The sequence below is a fragment of the Natator depressus genome, chromosome 1 (genome assembly GCF_965152275.1).
Source record: "Natator depressus isolate rNatDep1 chromosome 1, rNatDep2.hap1, whole genome shotgun sequence".
NCBI classification, from domain to species: domain Eukaryota; kingdom Metazoa; phylum Chordata; order Testudines; family Cheloniidae; genus Natator; species Natator depressus.
In genome coordinates, this window is record NC_134234.1 from 105,908,782 (window position 1) to 105,928,002 (window position 19,221).

Sequence of the window (19,221 nt, forward strand, 5' to 3'; positions counted from 1 at the left end):
TTCTTGTAAGAAAACTGAATGCTTTTTCATTGTTCTCAGATCCAGGGGTTTGGGTCTGTGGTCACCTATGCAAATTGGTGAGGCTTTTTATCCAACATTTCCCAGGAAAGGGAGGGTGCAAGTGTTGGGAGGATTGTTCATTGTTCTTAAGATCCAAGGGTCTGGGTCTGTAGTCACCTAGGCAAATTGGTGAGGCTTTTTACCAAACCTTGTCCAGGAAGTAGGGTGCAAGGTTTTTGGGAAGTATTTTGGGGGGAAAGACGTGTCCAAACAGCTCTTCCCCAGTAACCAGTATTTGTTTGGTGGTGGTAGCGGCCAATCCAAGGACAAAAGGGTGGAATATTTTGTACCTTGGGGAAGTTTTGACCTAAGCTGGTAAAGATAAGCTTAGGAGGTTTTTCATGCAGGTCCCCACATCTGTACCCTAGAGTTCAGAGTGGGGGAGGAACCTTGACACAGGTATTTCTTGTTTGATCAGAATACAATGGCAAAATAACATGGCTGGTGCTATTTTGTCCCTGTTTTTGAGGTAAAAGTCAACAGGACCTGATTTTTGCCCTTATGTCAAAATTATCATGAAGGACTTAATAATTCAGGCAGTCCATACTCGGTGTAACTCTACGAACCAACGACATTGTTCAAGAACATAAACTAATCTCTTCCAACTAGAGGAGGAATAATCCTGGATCTACTTCGGACCTGCAAAGGGGCACTTTCTGAAAATGTAAGAATAAGAGGGAAGCTGGACATCGTTGACCACAAAGCACTGCAATTCAGCAGTTAGGAAATAGATTCTCAGAAAGCACCATCATCAGTATTTTGGATGCTAAGAAAGCAGATAAGGAGGAATTAAGAAATCAAGACCCAATACTGCTCTCTTTGCAGGCAATGGGAGCTATTCAGTTGACTTCAGTAGGAGTAGGTTGGTGTCTGTTCCAAAGCCCATTGAAGTTAATGGCTATCTTTCCCATAGGCTTTGTTGGGCTTTGGATCATGATCCTACTGAGTAAGGCCAGACAGGAAGAAGTATTAAAATCTACCACTGTAGAAGAAGGCTGGGAAATCCTGGCAGACTAGAGGTGCAACAAGCAACAATTCCCCTGACAAAGAGTTAGGTCTGAAACAAGAAATAGCTGATGCAGATGGTGGAGCAGTCTAAGATCCTTTACTGTATACTGAAGAAGAACAAGGCAATCAAAATGGTTTCTATTCTGGGGAAAGAGGAGGCCAGACAAAAAGTAGACCATGTTAATTGTAGACATATGGGAATATAAAGAAATTTTACAAACATATCAGTGAAAAACAAATTAATAGAGAAAAAGCTGACCCAATCATAAAGGAGGAGAGAGTGAAATTACCAATTATTCAAAAATGTTTGAGACATTAAACCCTTAAAAAACCTGTTATCAATAAGAAAAATAAGGAAAAGTATTTTGAACAAGGGGAAATGAGAAAGAACTTACCATGCTCATAAATACCCTGGTAATATGAGTAGTATAAAAAAAAACCATGAAAGACTAATCCTTATTAAAATATTTATTGATTCGGTGAATAACTACTTAGACTGTGAACTTTCTGGGGCAGGAACTGTCTTTTTGTTCTGTGTTTGTACAGCACTTAGCACCATGGAGCTTTGATCCCTGTCTTGGGGCCATTAGGCAATACCACAATAGAAATAAGAATAATTAAGAAGCAAATTCTATTTCTTTAAATTTTTCTTGTTTTTGAACTCAAAATATTCAAGAAATACGGGGCCATTTTTTATCTAAATATGCGGAGAAAATATTTTCTTATGAAGATTACTGTGGTGATTTTGAGTGGTGACTTCTGATTGCCATTGCATTTCAAGATGGTATGGTTGTTTGGCACTAATTACAGAAATGTTCTGCATCTCCTTAGCTTATATTACATTGAATCCCATAACTGTTAGATGTGCTGAGTATTAATGTAATGAAAATAGATTGTGTAAATCCATAAACCACTATATATGCTGACATGTTGCACAATGTGACTAATTACTTACTGCCCTTATTTTTTCAATTATTGTCAGTCAAAAATAGAAAGAAACATTGGGGGTGACAGTATTTTTTTAAAGCCACTGATGAAGTACTGAAAAGATCACATTCAACAACACCAATATTTCACATGTACTTTTTTTAAAATCACTTCTCATAATCTTTTAAAGCCTTTAGCTTTAAAAATACTCCAATGACCTCCAACACTTATTTCTAGTAACCTTCTAATTACTGAAAATAAATCATTTTATGAGAAACTTTTCTTTCACAGATGATATAAAGTACATGCTAGTGAACACAGATTTCTGTTATTGCACTTGGTGCCAGTGTCAATTTATAATAATGAAGCAATAATAGCTCCTAGGAACCTACAGGTGTCATCTGGGCGGTGTGTAAGTAGTCCCTTGTAAAGGCAACAAGTACTATAATAGTCCCATCTTGCTACCTATATGCAGTATTTCTTTAAGACAATGATAAGATATAAATAATAAAAAGTCTGATTTATTAATTGGGAATCTGATCTTGCAAATATTTAACACATGAGTTCAGTGGGACTAGTCATGAATATCAAGGTTTTTTTAGGATCGAGTCTGTGGTTTGTAACTTGTTGAAATATTCTGCTATTCATGACAAAAAGAAAAAGGAAATATTCACTTTCTAGGGTAGGTGAGTAGCTCTGTGTTATCTCATCTAATACAGAGATACAGTTAGTGAATAACAATAGTACTTAAGTCAGGCTCAGCATTTTTTAAATGAGCTCAACTATAGATATTTACAAGCCAATTTTGCTGAAGGCTATGATTCTAATTAGTTAACAGTCCTTAAATGTCAGGTTTGTCTCAGAGGAATGTAGGCTAACAGTAGGATAACTGCTTTTTGCCATTTTTAGCCAATGAGAGTAGAGAATGCTGCTAATTATCTGTATTGCAGAAGTGTTTCTAAATTGCAAATAAAGTATTACTGGGAGACTGCTGTGTCATATAATAAATTAATTAACTTGTAACCTAATTTCATTGATCTCTGTCTTATTATTTCAGAGGGCAGCCATGCTATTTTTGTTTAATATTTTAAAACCAGGACATTGAAGGATTATCATGTGAAGTATAAATAATGTAACTTAATATATTATCTGGTTTTTAACAATTGGCCAAATGTGCATGATTGGCCACCATTATTATAATTAAGTATTAAAATAGCATATCTTAAATAGAACTCTTGTGGTGATATTGATATATTTATTGCGTTAATGAAATGCTTTACAAATAGTTTAAGGAACCCAAATAGTTTGTTTATATTGTCCAGGGAGTCTTAAGGAAGCCCCTTATTGAAGAGATGAAACAATATTGGTTTAGAATTTGCCACCTGTGTTAATATTCAGTTATTTTTCAGGTCACTCAACTTTACCTAAGTGACTCTGGCAAACTGTGTTCCTCACTTCCCCCACATATATTCTCCTGTGCTGAAAGGGCTTACCACATGCTTTTCCAGGAGCGACGTCCTCAATGCTTTATTCTCAGGTGAAATTCTATCTTTCTATTAAGTGATTTATAACTCATGCCTTTGAAATGTTTCCCCAGGGACTCTGCAGACAAGCTTTCCTTTTTATTTTTCCCCTCCAATTGATTTAGTCATCTGTCTCATATATTGCAACATAACAGTGTGAAAGAAAATAGTTAATTCAATGTAAATGTTATTCATTTTATTGGGGAAATATCAGCTTCATTCAACTGCATCTTTAATAACAAAGATTTGTCCAAAATTGTTTTTGTTTTTTAGTTATATCAAACTGATTATGAACTAGGATCCAAACTAGAAAGGAGGGATTGTCCAATGGCTCAGATGTAACCTAGGACTTGGGAGACATGGCTTAAAGTCCCTGCTCTGCCATGGACTTCCTGGGTGATTCTGAGCAAGTCTTTCTGTGCCTCAGTTCCTCATCCTGTAAAATGGGGATAGAAGTATTTGTAGTTATAAATACTTTATGGATTGTGGGGCTGCTTGCACTAGGGGCCATATAAATACCTAAATTAGACAGAACTGGCTAATCAAACTGCCTCATGGTTATGAAAGTTGAGGTAAGTGAATAGACATAATCACATGTATACATTTTCATTAAATTGTACTTTAATAGATCAATGTTTTTCTAATCAATAGAAGCACTGTATATTCCCTGAGCTTCACTGAATATACTAAGTAAACATGTGTGTAATATGTGTTCATTTAAAAATACTGTGCACTTTTAAAAACAAAGCTGTACTTTTATGGAAAAACTGACTGCTGATTGGCTGAAACAAACCATAAACCTGTTTTACAACATATTCAGAATGGAGATGTTACTGAACTGTGCAGGGAACAGTGACCTTTACGCAGCAGCAGAAGCAGCAGAAAATCCTTATCCTGTGTTCACATTCTCTTTAATTATATTTTTATTGAGGTGAAATAATTCGTTCTGATAAAAATAAGAAATTTCCTGGCATTCAGTATTTTTGATGAAGAGCTCCACAGAATATGAACGCTCATTTCATATCCATTTGGGACATAACTGGTAGATTAATAGCATTGAGAAGTTGGCAACAATAATGTATGAGGTGGAGCCGTAGATAAAATCTACTTACATTTTGAAAAATGTCAGATACCAAATTAAGATACTAATGTATAATGTTGGCAAATGCTATAAATGGAGAGATATTCAGTTCACTAAAGAACTGGTTTAGCTACAGAGCAGATGATGGTGATAATTTTAGATAAGGAGGGAGGCAATACTGGTTCAGCAGAGCTCAGGATGTTGAGCCCCGATCCAGTTCATTCTAGGTTACAGTATATCAGTGACCTGATGGAGGGATGATGTTAGAGTGTTCTGCTGAGATCATTAGAACTTGATGTCTGTATGTTATATCCAACGCAATCCACAGATATACACATTTCAGGCACCTTTTAGTTGGACTCTACTTGGATCCAAAGTTTAGTATGGAACTGGAAGCTGAAGAGAGAAAGATTTGGTGGGTCAGATAAAAATAATAATAATAAATAATAAAAATAATTTGTAAAGCTATGACCTACTGGATAGCCTAACACTAAGAGTTAGGGTCATTGGACAATACTCGCTCTCTCTCTTTTCTTTAACAATAACTGAGGGTATGTCTACGCTGCAATTAGACACCCGCGGTCTGATTCAGGCTTGTGGGGCTCAGGCTAAGGGGCTGTTTAATTGCAGTGTAGATGGTCAGGCTTGGCTGGAGCCTGGTCTCTGGGGCCCTATGAGGTGGCGGAGTCCCAGAGCTCAGGCTCCAGCTTCAGCCCAAATGTCTACACCACAATTAAACAGCCCCTTACTTGAGCCCTGCAAGCCCGAGTCATAGGCCAGCTGCAAGTGTCTAATTGCAGTGTAGACATACCCTGAAAGACCAGGGGGAATTGAGAATTTTCTGAAGTACTTGAAGCGATATTCAAAAGTTCTTTCCTGTCTGAAATCAGTTTAGATTCTGCTATGTGCAACTGTAATATAACCCCCATCATGAATCATTAGCAGGGTTTGAATGCCGAGATTCATATATTTAATTAATGAATGCTCATCTTATTAATTAATTAAATTATTTAAAAATTAAATAATTTTATTACTTTAATTAGTTAATTAATGCCCATTTTATATAAACCAAAGCTAAACACAATTATTGTAAGGCCATTTCTCCTGGTCACAAGTGGTCATGAGAAATCCCTTTATTAGTCTCATTAACATTATTAATAATAATAAAATATCAGTGGTGTGGTTCCAAAATGACACAGACAGTGGCTTCTGAGTTAACAGGAATCCTTTATTTGTTCTCCTTGTGGTATTTTCTTCTATTTCTGGGTCAGGTGGGTAGTCTGAACTATACTGCTACACTGGTACGTTGGAGAGAGTAAAGTATCAGCCCTCCACACAGGCAAGCAGCTAGCCCAGAGTCTGAAGCATGCTGATCTTGTTAGTCCTTGTTTGGTTTGTCTTTAGTAATTGCTTAATACAGTAAAATCTTGCTAATATGTACTAATGAGCAGGAGAGCTATTGCAGGAAGCCCTGATCATGTAAAGTGATTCACATGGATAGACTGTATCACCATGTGGAGTCCTCTTGAAGTTAAATGGTAATCCAGGCTGGCATAAGGGTCTGCACGTGCAAAGGGAATTAATGAGTTAGTGAAATGTATTAAGAAAAATAAGCAAAGATATTCATTTGTTTGACAAGTCTAGTCTAGTTTTACAACAAGGAGTCCAGTGTTGTTTTTGTGGTTCCACAAAGATTAACATGGCTACCCCCTGATCCTAGTCTAGTTTTAATTATTGATGTCAATGCGCTATAGTCTCAGCACAGAACATTTATAAAAATAACGGTGTTTTAGTAATAGTTCTTACAACAATAATCTTTACTAACAAGTGAAGAGAGGTTGTCAATTTTGAGTGCAAAGTGTGGGATGTGTAGATAAGCAAATTAGTCAGATCCCACAGTATTAATACTTAGCACGTATGTTTTGCTTTGCATTTTCAATTGTCAACATGTTGTACTCACATTAACTGCTTACTGTTACACAAGAATAAAGCGACACTACTATTGTGACCAAATTACCCTTTTTTGAATTCCTCCTGAAGAGTCTGGAAAGAAAGAAAGAAAAAACACACACACTACAGAAATGCTTTATTTTGTCTGCAGTACATCAAACAATCTAGTACATTTTTTGGAAGACACTATGGAAACCTGGAAATAGTGTCACATACTGTACACTCTTTCATCCTGATCACCCTCATCAAGCACGTCATCTTGTTTTATTAGTGAATTTAGTGTCTATCTTCTATAGCTGTGGTTTAATTCAAAAACGTAATCTAGCCTTATGCAGCTAGACAGCTCAATTAGTGCAGATTACTATCAATATATTTCCTTATATATCAACTCCCCCACCCCCATGTTGCTTTATTGTCTCTCCCTGTTGTCTCTAAACTTACACTTAGATTACAAGCTCTTAAATGCAGGGACTGTCTCTTCATTATATGTCTGTACAACTTTGATGGGGCTGGAGCCTCTAACTACTACCACAATACAAATACATAGTAATAAATAAAATGGAGAGGAAAGGAATCCTCCACCCAGCCTGAGGATAAACAGAGGACTTCAGTGACTCCCATGGCTCCTGCCCTCTGACCTCCCCAGAGGGTAGACATTTGTGGATCCACATAGTAAGAGATTTACTGACTTCCACTCCTACCCACAAAAAACAACCAAACGAAAATCCAGCACTACCCTATATTCAATCTTACTCTTTGGGTAAGAACTGTGGGCCTTGTTTGCATTTATGCTAAGGCTAATTTATATTGCCTTCACAGTGGGTGTAATTGTAATTTGGATCCACTTCAATGGATCTTTACACTTCACAGAGTGTAGTAAAGGGGCTCTATTGCAAATGAGAATTAGGCCCTATATTTTCATTTTGCGATTCAGTAAAAACTTTTCCCCTGTCCTTTAAAATTCTCTATTGTCTTGCTTCAGTTTACTTCATGCACCTGATCTTCCCCTGTGCCTGGTCCCGCTGCTGATCTACCATCTATTTCCTCTCTTTTCCATCACATAATCTCCCCCAAATTAGCAAAAGAGCCAATTCTTCTGCAGCTCATCTGCAATGTCTGTTTAATTAGCTTTCTGTAACTCCTCATATTTTCTCTTAAAATATCTCTTTTCTCATGCAAATATGCTTCTTAAGTCTCTTCCCTGGGGGGTTTGGTGTTATGAGCAAATATTTCCATTTTGTCCACTCTGCAAATGACCAAATGTTTCCTTAGCTTAACTCGATTGAAGTGCATGATGTTACACTAGTGATGCATTTAGCCAAATGTTGTAGGGTTGTGTGTAGATTTTTTTTTTGCCATTTATTCACCGTAATTTGGTTTGTTTTTTTCTATTCTCTCCACTGACTTGTAATGTTCAATAGAGGAAAAACAGTGCAGGGTGCAGTTTGTGTTAAAATATAGTTAGATTGTACTATGTGCTTATTACAGCCAAGGGGTGGACTTCCCTGTATCAAACCAGTTTCTAATACATTGTTTTTTTCTTGCTTGCTTAAGTTCTCCTTCTCCTCCCCTCAAGGCATGCATGACTTTAGAAATGCATTAAGAACTGACAAGATAAGCATTAGAATTATCCAGAAAGCCTAACTACACAATAGTTTATAGATGTCTTGGTGAGAGCCAAGCATCCTTAGCAAATTTAGCCTCCCTTCTATGGGACATTAATGTCTAATTTGGTGATTAAAACAACGCATTTAAAACACATACATCAGAGGAATTATTTTAGTCTGTTACCCATTTTAGCAACCAGTAATGTTAATGTCCAATGGCCTAATAACTAAATAAGCCACATTTATAAACCCAGTGTAAATCTGAAAAGGAGTGAGATTCTCTTCCCTTAAAAATGATAGACTGGGGAACCTAATTTTGTTTTGTTTTCTCAATGTTTCATCACCCCTTATTTTCTACTAGAATTAATCATCAGAAAGCATTAATGTATTATTGTGCATCTTATTTTTTAAAGTACATAATTCTGGTTAAAAAATTTTAGTGATGCATTATTTCCAGTTGCAAAAAAAAGGGTTACATCTATCTCCAATGTCAATATTATATAACAATAAGCATGTTTATATAAACACAATACTTTTATAGCTATTCTTAATATTCTTAATTATTTGTATTGCAGTAGCACCTAAGAAGCCCAATCATGGACCAGAATCCCATTTGTGCTAGGTGCTGTACAAACTCAGAACAAAAGAACTCCTCCCACAAAGAGTTTACAATCTGCCAGCTGATTTTCTTCAACCTGTGTATAACTTAGTATCAGAATAGATTTTAGCATTAATAATTGGCACACCAGGAAATGTTTAGAATTTGGGTTCAGAGGAGCATCCAAAAATTTAGTGCATATTTATAGCTTATTGGAATCTCTTGGGGGTTCCAAAGTTGGTTGGCAGTTCAAATGAACAAGACTTCTATGACTTCTCATTCAAGTCATGAATGGAAATAGTGCAAGAATAACCTATTTTTTTCAGTATTCTGCACTTCTGGTTCTAGTACTTTCTGGTAACTGAAAATAAACATTTATCCCAAAACTTCACTCACTAAAAAATATCTGAGATGACAACTATAGTGTATACCTAATCTACTTTTAATGCTAGTGGTGGAAAAACTTTACTGTGCAGAGCCATAGCATTGTATTCCTTTGAGATGTTACTGTTGGCCTGTTGAAATTTCCAAAAGATATTGGTCCTTAGACATTTAGGCACTCTGCGAGACTCAGGGACACATTGTGCATTTCACCCTGACATGTGGACAAGCAATTGGATAATGAATTACATGGCTACTGCACATTGACTCCCTTTGTTTTCATTCATTTTAAACACTTGCAAGATGCTAATGAAAATGGCATTAATCTGTGTGAAATCTTTTGGTAGCACTCATGAAACCTTCATGAAGAGGAGGAACTTGGAAGAGGAACTTCATTGAAAAATAGAGTAGCTTTTTTCTTCACAGGAGTGAGAAAAGCACCAATGTTGGAGATATTGATAAAATGCTTAGGGATGGTGGTTTACACACATGACATGTTTCACAGGCTGTCTCAAACTCAAAGTAAATAGGTTTCTGTTGAATGAGTGGCAGGTTCCAAAAAGTGGTTTCAATTTTCAGGGAAAAAAATGGGGCTCATTTTAGACATTATTCCAAAGCTTTAAATGTTCTGTTTAATGTCCAGACAAAAAAACAAAGTTTCCCCAACAGAAACAAATTCAGTTTGTGGTTATGAGCAGCTATTCTACCTTGCATATAAAGTAGCACGTAACTGAACAGAAACAAGCTGTACATATCTACTGCTTAGATATATCGCTTCTCAATCCATTCTCCTTATTAAAATTTGATATAGCAGTTGCACTACAAAAAATTTTTTAATGTATTTCTCCTTTATGAAACGTGAAATATTTCTATTCAAAATGGCACCTTGGTGCCTCAGAGGAGTTGTTTGGGTGCCTTATGCCCCTATTCTTCTCTGTGGGCTGAGCTTATGGTGAGGGAAGAAGGTATATCATAGGTGTCCTTGGCCATTGTGTTTTCTGCCAGAGAGCCCAGCCCATAGAAGAGAATGGGGGTATAAGCACCTAAACCACAACTCCCATGAGGCACCTTTCAAGTTTGGGTCATTCTCTTTTTTTACAAAATGCTAACATTTTCTAAGGAAATCAGAAAAATGTTATGTCAAAAATCCAGTTCTCAGTCAAAAAACAGTTTGAATGGAAAATGTTTGACCAACCATAACCTACATCAGTGTCCACTTCTGCATATTTATTTCTTTAAAAAGTCATGACATGTGGTAATAGCAGATCGGTCTATCAGCGTTAATTGCTTACACCTGTTAATAGTTGCTTGTTTTCCTCCTTATATCAAGGTGCTCAAAGTCCCAATATATTTCCCAAATGATGAACCCCCCCACTTACATTTGTGAACTGTGGGACAATTCAGATCAACATTAACATTAAATTCAGAGCAAACTTTAACATTACCCATTGGTTCCCCCGATAAAACCATCTTCTCCTTCTTTCTTAGCATGTTGGTTCATAGTAGTTGGGGCAAAAAGGAATTTTAATGAACTGTCTAAGGGATTAACTACCTTATTAGTGTTAGGTAGTTCCATATTGGTAAGGGACCAGATGCAGTCCATACACGCTTCATATATGGAACTGTTTGATAGCTCTGCCATTTCTGCCTACTACTACAGTAATGAACAGCATGGAAATGCATGGAAATAAAATTATATTGCTTTTTAAAAACCAAAATTAAACTTCTAAGATAGACAGATCAGCAATATTCATCCTAAATCTGCATCAGTTTATGAGGCCCCTCTCTGACAAATACATGGACCTTTTTTGTGTAGAATCACATGGGTCTGAAAATGTAATAATGTAAGACAACTTCATGTCCCATCAGTGCCATGGATGGCTAGAAAGAAAGCACTGTTGTCAAACATCTCTTTATGTGAGTAGCTTCAATACTTAATTTAATACCATTTTCAAAGATTTTTATTAGGGCTGTCAAGCAATTAAAAAAATTTATCGTGATTAATCACACGGTTAAACAATAATAGAATACCATTTATTTAAATATTTGTGGATGTTTTCTACATTTTCAAATATAATTATTTCGATTACAACACAGAATACAAAATGTACATGCTCACGTTATATTTATTTTTGATTACAAATATTTGCACTATAAAAACAAAAGAAACAGTATTTTCAATTCACCTAGTACAAGTACTGTCGTGCAGTCTCTTTATCGTGAAAGTTGAACTTACAAATGTTGAATTATGTACAATCAAAACCTGCATTCAAAAATAAAACAATGTAAAACTTTAGAGCCTAGAAGTCCTTGTTCAGCCAATCGCTCAGACAAAAAAGGTTGTTTACATTTGCAGAAGATAATGCTCCCTGCTTCTTGTTTACAATGTCACTTGAAAGTGAGAACAGGCGTTTGCATCACAGTGTTGTAGCCAGCATCACAAAATAATTGCATGCCAGATGCGCTAAAGATTCACATGTCCTTCGATGCTTCAACCACTATTCCAGAGGACATGTGTCCAGGCTGATGACGGGTTCTGCTCGATAACGATCCAAAGCAGTGTGGACTGACGCATGTTCACTTTCATCATCTGAGTCAGATGCCACCAGCAGAAGGTTGATTTTCTTTTTTGGTGGTTTGGGTTCTGTAGTTTCCACATCAGAGTGTTACTCTTTTAAGACTTCTGAAAGCATGCTCCATGCCTCATCCCTCTCAGATTTTGGAAGACACTTCAGATTCTTAAATTTTGGGTAGAGTGCTGTAGCTATCTTTAGAAATTTCACATGGGTATCTTCTTTGCATTTTTTCAAATTTTCAGTGAAAGTGTTCTTAAAATGAACAACATGTGCTAGGTCATCATTCGAGACTGCTATAACATGAAATATATGGCAGAATGCAGGTAAAACAGAGCAGAAGACATACAATTCTCCCCCAAGGAGTTCAGTGACAAATTTAATAAACTCATTATTTTTTTTAGACCGTCATCAGCATAGAAGCATGTCCTCTGGATGATGGGCAAAGCATAAAGAGGCATATGAATTTTTAGCGCATCTGGCCCGTAAATATCTTGGAACGCCGGTTACAACAGTGCCATGCAAATGCCTGTTCTCACTTTCAGGTGACATTGTCATTAAGAAGTGGGCAGCATTATCTCCCGTAAATGTAAAAAACTTGTTTCTCTTAGTGATTGGTTGAACAAGAAATAGGACTAAGTGAACGTGTAGGCTCTAAAGTTTTACATTGTTTTGTTTGAGTGCAGTTATGTAACAAAAAAACCCTACATTTGTAAGTTGCACTTTCATGACAAAGAGATTGCACTACAATACTTGTATGAGGTGAATAGAAAAATACTATTTCTTTTGTTTATCATTTTACAGTGCAAATATTTGTAATAAAAATAATATAAAGTGAGCACTGTACACTTTGTAATCTGTGTGGTAATTGAAATCAATATTTGAAAGTGAAGAAAAACATCCAAAAACATTTAATATATTTCAATTGGTATTCTATTGCTTAACAGTTTGATTCATTTTTTTAATTGTGATTAATTTTTTTGAGTTAATCACGTGAGTTAACTTCGATTAATCAACAGCCCTAATTTTTATGTGTACATCATCAGTACTCGGTATAATCCATTGACACCCATTATTTGTCAGCTTGGTTATGTTTGTCATGTTTCCCAAAGTAGCACAAAAATATTTTTCATTATTTTCTTCTTTTTGTAAAGCAGTGTCTTCTATTTTGTTGGTTTTAATTAAAACTCATATTTGGTTTATGAAACTCAAATGTTTTGAAAAATATTTCTGAAGTTTGCAAAACCTTGAACCACATAGAGATTCCTCATTCCTACGAGGCAGCATTATTGTTTACAACAGTGAGGCCAAGGATTGAAAGGGTTAGGAGTGAAACACGTTGGTTGGGAATTGTGCAGAGGTTTGCATTGTCACTGCTATGTTGCAGCAGTTCTGTGAGTACTTTATTCTCGAAGGATGTCTACCTAGTAGCTTTCATAAGCACTGCATTCAGATATTTATTTATTTATTTGAGAGAGCTGTATCCTCCTCCGCCCCCCATTCAAATTAATAGGAGTTTGTCTCATGTGATGACAACACAATTGGGCAGCAGACATTTTTCTGTGTACAGGAGGTTTCCAGTTTTGTATCCAGAAAATTCTTGTTGATGAGAAATTTAAACCCACACATTTAAAATCTCCTAGAACCACAGGAGAACATCAAAAGTAGAAGTAATGCAACTTCTCCTCTAGAGCAGATAAGTTCCATGTTTAATGTAGCAAATATGCCTCTTACACGCAGGGAAAAGTGGTACCTATTATATGACGTTTCCACAGATTTCCTCAAAAAGCTTATTTATATTTCTAGGTACAATGGAGTCAACACATAGGTCAGAAATGTGATCTATACACTGGTGTAAATATGAATTAACATTATTTAAATAAATGCAGTATTTTTGGATTTACAGTGATATGAATGCAGCAGCAGCTACAGATAAAAAAAACAGAGGCACCATTGTCAGGAGAGTTACAACAGAAAGTGAAACTGAAAATCCTGAAATTCCTTCTCTTGGTCCCATAAAGCTGTAAAAAGATATGTTTATTGACACTTCTGCTTTGGAGTGCTTGTGCATTTAAAATGCTTGTGCAATTAAAATGCTTGTGCAGCACCAGCCATGGTGAGTGTGACCTGCCACGGATGGGAGAAATGAAGACAGATTTGCTTCGAAACATGAAACTATAAGTACTGGGCAATGGCACTGAATGCTGGCACCATTTTCCATGCGTAATGGTGGTGTGAGCTGATACCTCACTCTTGAGGGTAACAAAGGCAGCAAAGACACAGTTGCTGCTGGCATCCTGAAACTACCCAGGTAGTCTGTGTACTACAATGGTACCCACTGAAGTTATTGCTGACTGGCGTGGGAAAGCGTCCTATCACTAAGGAAAAAATAAGTCTGCTATCCCTAGAAATCTTTGGGAGAGGATTTCAGTTTCATGGATGTTTCATCAAGATCTCTCAGGAGGATTCAAGGGGCATCCCTGTGTACATAAACAAACTGCTCCACATGGCCTAACAGCAATTCTCTTGATTTGCCAGTATCCAGCATACTGCTTGCTCAGAAATGAACTATTCAGAGCTAGAATTCCCCCCTTCTCCTTCCGATCTTCCTATTGGACATACATTTGTAGAAATAAACCAGATGATAGGCTCATCAAAGCCTGATTTTGTTAACCTTCAGGGCATGGTGCAAAGTTTATCTGTTCACATTTTTGTCTGAGAGGTAGAGGATGATGTATTTTTGCTCTTATGTCATTGTGGTGAAAGTTTTCACTATGCCAATGTTGTATTGCCTGCATGGAAGCATGCACATGGACTTGTAGTGGTTTTTTTGTAAAAACTGAAAAATATATATGGAGGATGTGTTAGTTACATTTTAACATTTCTTGGAAGTCTCCAGTTCTAGAAAAGACTTGGTGAAAAAGCCCACTGATCCTGGAAAGCCCTTCTTTAAGGAAACTACTGTTAGGAAATGAACTCTAGGATGAAAGAAACTGAATAATAATTTCTTAGAATAGTGTATTCAAATCTCAGGACATAGTCAACCAGCTAAATGTTGCTGAGTGCAAATATTTGGCTGCAAAATGTTAAGGATTGTACCACCTAAACCAGGATTTGGGATTAATGGATTACAAGTTACTTGGGGCCTGATTTTCAGAGGTGCTAACATCTAAAGCTTTGCTTGATTTGATTTATGATTGTTTAGAACTTTGATTTATGATTGTTCAGAAAAACTTTTTGCTCACTAGCATTCTCCGCTATGGAAAAGACTGCAGAGTCACTGCTATCCTATTTCTGATAACTTGATCGATCTTCTGTGCGGTGAAGTGAGAGGATCTGTATTTTGTCTTGATATGAGAGAATAACAAGATGATAGTACCAGAGGACAAGCAATGCCTGAGGTTTGCTATTGTTTTTTCTGCTAGTGGCCATAGCATTGAGGAAGACAGAGGATTTGCGAGGTAGTGCTGTCATAAAGGGAGAATGCTAGTGCTACCACTTAAGTGTGAAGGCAGAAACATAAGGATGAAACAGAACATAAAGAGGGTGGGATACAGTACTAAGTGTGGCACCATTACTACAACTGTCCTTAGCCAGAAACGGTGATTATAAAATACTGGATGTTTGTGTAGTGGAGTAGATTCCTTTCAGGTCCAGGCTGCAGAAGCTCTTCATTTTGCTGTTTGGGAGCATTCACTAAATGTGCTCTTACTCACTAAATTGGGGTGTCTGTTCTGTAACAGACCCCACAAAGAGGTGACTGTTATGTTCAGTAGGTTTCTATGCTAACTAACGCCAAGTACATATATGGAATCGTGGCTTATGTAAAACATAATGTCCCACTACTGCTGCTTCTTATCCCCTAAGAACACTGTGATACAGCATTGGTACTGACCCTTTGAAAAATGCCTACTACAAAGATGAGGGTAAAGGAATCATGATTTAGGGCCTACCAAATTCACGATCGACTTTGGTCAATTTCACGGTCATAGGATTTTTAAAATAGTAAATTTAATGATTTCAGCTATTTAAATCTGAAATGTCACAGTGTTGTAACTGTAGGAGTCTTCACCCAAAAAGCAGTTGTGGGGGGGGGTCGCAAGATTATTGTAGGGGGAGTTGCGGTATTGCTACCCTTACTTCTGCATTGCTGCAGGCGGTGGCGCTGAGTTCAGAACGGGGTGGCCAGAGAGCAGCGACTGATGGCCAGGAGCCCAGCTCTGAAGGCAGAGCCGCCGCCAGCAGCAGCGCAGAAGTAAGGATGGCCTGGTAGGGTATTGTCACCCTTACCCTGCGCTGCTGCCTTCAGAGCTGGGCCCTCAGTCAGCAGCCGCCACTCTCCAGCCACCCAGTTCGGAAGGCAGCAGTGCAGAAGCAAGGGAGGCATGGTGTGGTATTGCCACCCTTACTTCTGCACTGCTTCTGGCGGGGCGCTGCCTTCAGAGTTGGGCACCTGGCCAACAGCCGCCGCTCTCTTGCCACCCACTTCTGAACGCAGCACAGAAGTAAGGGTGGCAATACCACGACCTCCCTAAAGTAACCTTGCGACCCTCCTACAACTCCCTTTTGGGTCAGGACCCCCCAATTCAAGAAACTCTGGTTTCCCCCATGAAATCTGTATAGTATAGGGTAAAAGCACACAAAAGACCAGATTTCACAGTGGGAGACCAGATTTCACAGTCTGTGGTGCTTTTTTCCTGGCTGTGAATTTGGTGGGACCCTAATCATGAAGTACCAACATCCCATCACCAGCAGGAAGTGACTGAAGGGCTCTGGGAAGACAGACAAGAAAAGACATGAGGGCTCTGCCCCAATCTCCGGCAAACCCACCAATATCTTTAGACACGTTAGAAAGATGTTTGAGACCATTGAGGCTGTCTTCTAATTATGTAGTTGCTTTGATTCCCTATGATATCAGCTTCTTACACTCAGCTTTAGATCTGTGATGGGGGTGGGGGTGGGGAGGGGAGCAAGGATTGGAGGAAGAGTGTTCAGTGTGAGAAACAGGAGTGGTTAGAGGTAGAGGGCAAGAAGAAGAAATAAAAAAGAAGAGAAAAGGGAGAATAAAAATACAATGACTGGGAAGAGATGGTTTTTATATGTAGATATAGGTATAGAAAAACAAATGAGACATGTGCCTCGTGTCCCTCTGACGGCTTTGGTTATACAGAGTTTTGTATAATTTCCCCCACATTTGTCTGATCCTTGCTCTTTAGGTTGTAAGCTCTGTGGTGTAGCATTTGCCTTTTGTGTGTCTGCGCTGCACCTAGCACATTGTGGGCTACTGAAATAAAATAGGCAGTCTGGGTTATTTTGGAGCTTTTTCAAAGAAGGCAGAACTTTGTTGGGAGGAGGTGTTTGGGAAGGGGAAAAGAGAGGTTTGGGGTTGTTGTTTTTACTCCCAGTAGACCTTTTGTGCTTCCATGTACCTTAGAGTATGTGGTGCTGCTTGCAACTTCTCCTCTTCTTCTGATGCAAATGCAGTTTCAAAGCTGCCGTTATTGCTACTGTGCTTGTCCCTTTGTCCCACAGAACCAGTTCCTGCTACAGCTTGGAGTTCTATTCAGTGGTTAACCCTTCCACCCCTTACAGAGATTTCTGCTAAGGGAAAATCCCTCTATGTGATATTTATTATGTTAACATGAATGCATGTGATTAAACTTACTTTCACTGAAACACTTAAATGACTCTCCATGCCGGTACACTTCCTACTACTTGGTAAATCAAACATGAGTTTTCATGTCCTTAGCACGGCTATTACTTTGACCTTTCCATACAGCTTATGCCACTAGCAGAAGTTCACTGACCTTTTGCAGGACTGATTTTTTAAGATCATCAAAATGAATACAGTGGGGTCTGATTAAGAAACTTTTTTGTTTCCAACCCCTTTCTTGCAAACTAATGCATTAGTGAATACAGAAATTATTACCTTGTAGGGTATTAAATTATCTGGGACCAGGCAGATTTCAGAAAACAACCTTGAATAGCATCAGATTTTCCAGGAGAAACTTTCCAGGAAACCAAATGCTGATGACTGGAGCCTTGGATAGTGCATTTATGTTGCAGACTTTACTCTGTCAATCCCACAGGGATGTTAAACCCAGATCAGGTATGCCAGTGAACTCCTTGACTTTTTTTAAAAAATCACTGGTGATTTTTTAAAAAAATGTTAGCTACTGAAGTATTTTAGGTGCTTTGCATAAAAGACATGCAAGGCTTCTGAAACCCCTGCACAGCCAAAAACTCCCATCCACTTCAGTAGGAGCTTTGGGTGTAAAAAGAATGCAGGATCAGACTCTAAATGATGATAGAAAATTACAAGATTAAAACAACAATAGTTTAAATTAGTGAAAAACCATAAATAGCAAAGGCAGTCTCATTCTGCATAGATTCAGAGAAAAGGACAGTCTTGCCATCTAGGACAGGAGATCACTAGGCAAATATTGTCATACGTACAGGATCTGTGTGCATACACCATAGAGACGGGCTGAGAGGCCCCTGTCAAAGTTCCTGACTCTTTATAAAGCCCTTTTCTCTTTTGTTTCTTCCTCTGCACACTTTTTGTATCCTTGTCTTCTCCAGGCTTGAAGTGGCAGCAGGGGGAAGGGTTGTAGTCTACAAACTAGTAATATATGCCAAAATCTCTTCTGTTCATCTGCCATTGACACAAGGAACGAGACTGAAGGTCACATGGTTCCCTCAATAGGCAACAGGCTCATCACCTGCCGTAACCATTATAGTTATGACATTTTCACGGGCTATTGTAGAAACAGTTTTTTAAAGTTAGCTTGATAGATAAGTAAAGCGGGAGGGTATATGTAGTTGCTCGCCTTTCTGTAGTCATAACTGAAGTTTACTTGATTCAATTGTCTATTGAGAAATGTGTGCTCTGCATGGTCCCTTCATAGCTTTTCAAATTGGGCTTGCCTCAGTATCCATGCATATTGGTGATACTATGGATTTTTAATTCTGTATTTTTCTTCTCCTGGTCTTTCTCCTCTCCACTCCTTTATTTCTGTTGTGTTTATTTCCTTGCTGATATTGTGTCACTTCCTTTTCCCCTTCTCTCCTGTCTCCTCCGCACCTTCTTGTTCCTACATCCCATAACCTGTTTTCTTTGCCCAGTACTTCCCTCCCATTCTTCATTTATTCTTCTCCATGTGCAAGGAATGAAATGAAACTATATTCATAATCTCTGAAGTCTGAGTATGTAGCACTTCAGAGATTGGGGAGCCGTAAATTTTACTCTGCAGCTTTCATAGAGAGCAGGGTAACATATCAAAAGGAAAATTGCTAGCATGTCAGCGTGCCATATGTCAGCCAACTTTGAGCTGTGCTGTCTTTTTCTTCATTCTCTTTCTCTTCCATTCCTCATTCTCCTTGTAATTTTCCATCTCTTTCTTTTCTTCTCACCTTTGCCACTCCCATCCCCCTTCAAACACAAAGCCCCAGGTAGCTTGGCATTGGTATGATCACCTTGTTGGGCTCATTAAAAGGAAAAGTAACAGCATTG

General features: G+C 37.9%; 1 protein-coding gene across 4 annotated transcripts in view; it reads left to right on the plus strand.

The window, feature by feature from the left end:
• The window catches only part of MYO16 (myosin XVI), a 576,974-nt gene that overhangs the window by 317,913 nt on the left and 239,840 nt on the right, over positions 1-19,221 (plus strand). For all 4 annotated transcript variants that reach the window (XM_074963511.1, XM_074963520.1, XM_074963529.1 and 1 more), the window contains exon 13: positions 3,405-3,532. In XM_074963511.1, the coding sequence (XP_074819612.1) occupies positions 3,405-3,532 (128 nt within the window). The remainder of the gene's footprint in view (positions 1-3,404; positions 3,533-19,221) is intronic.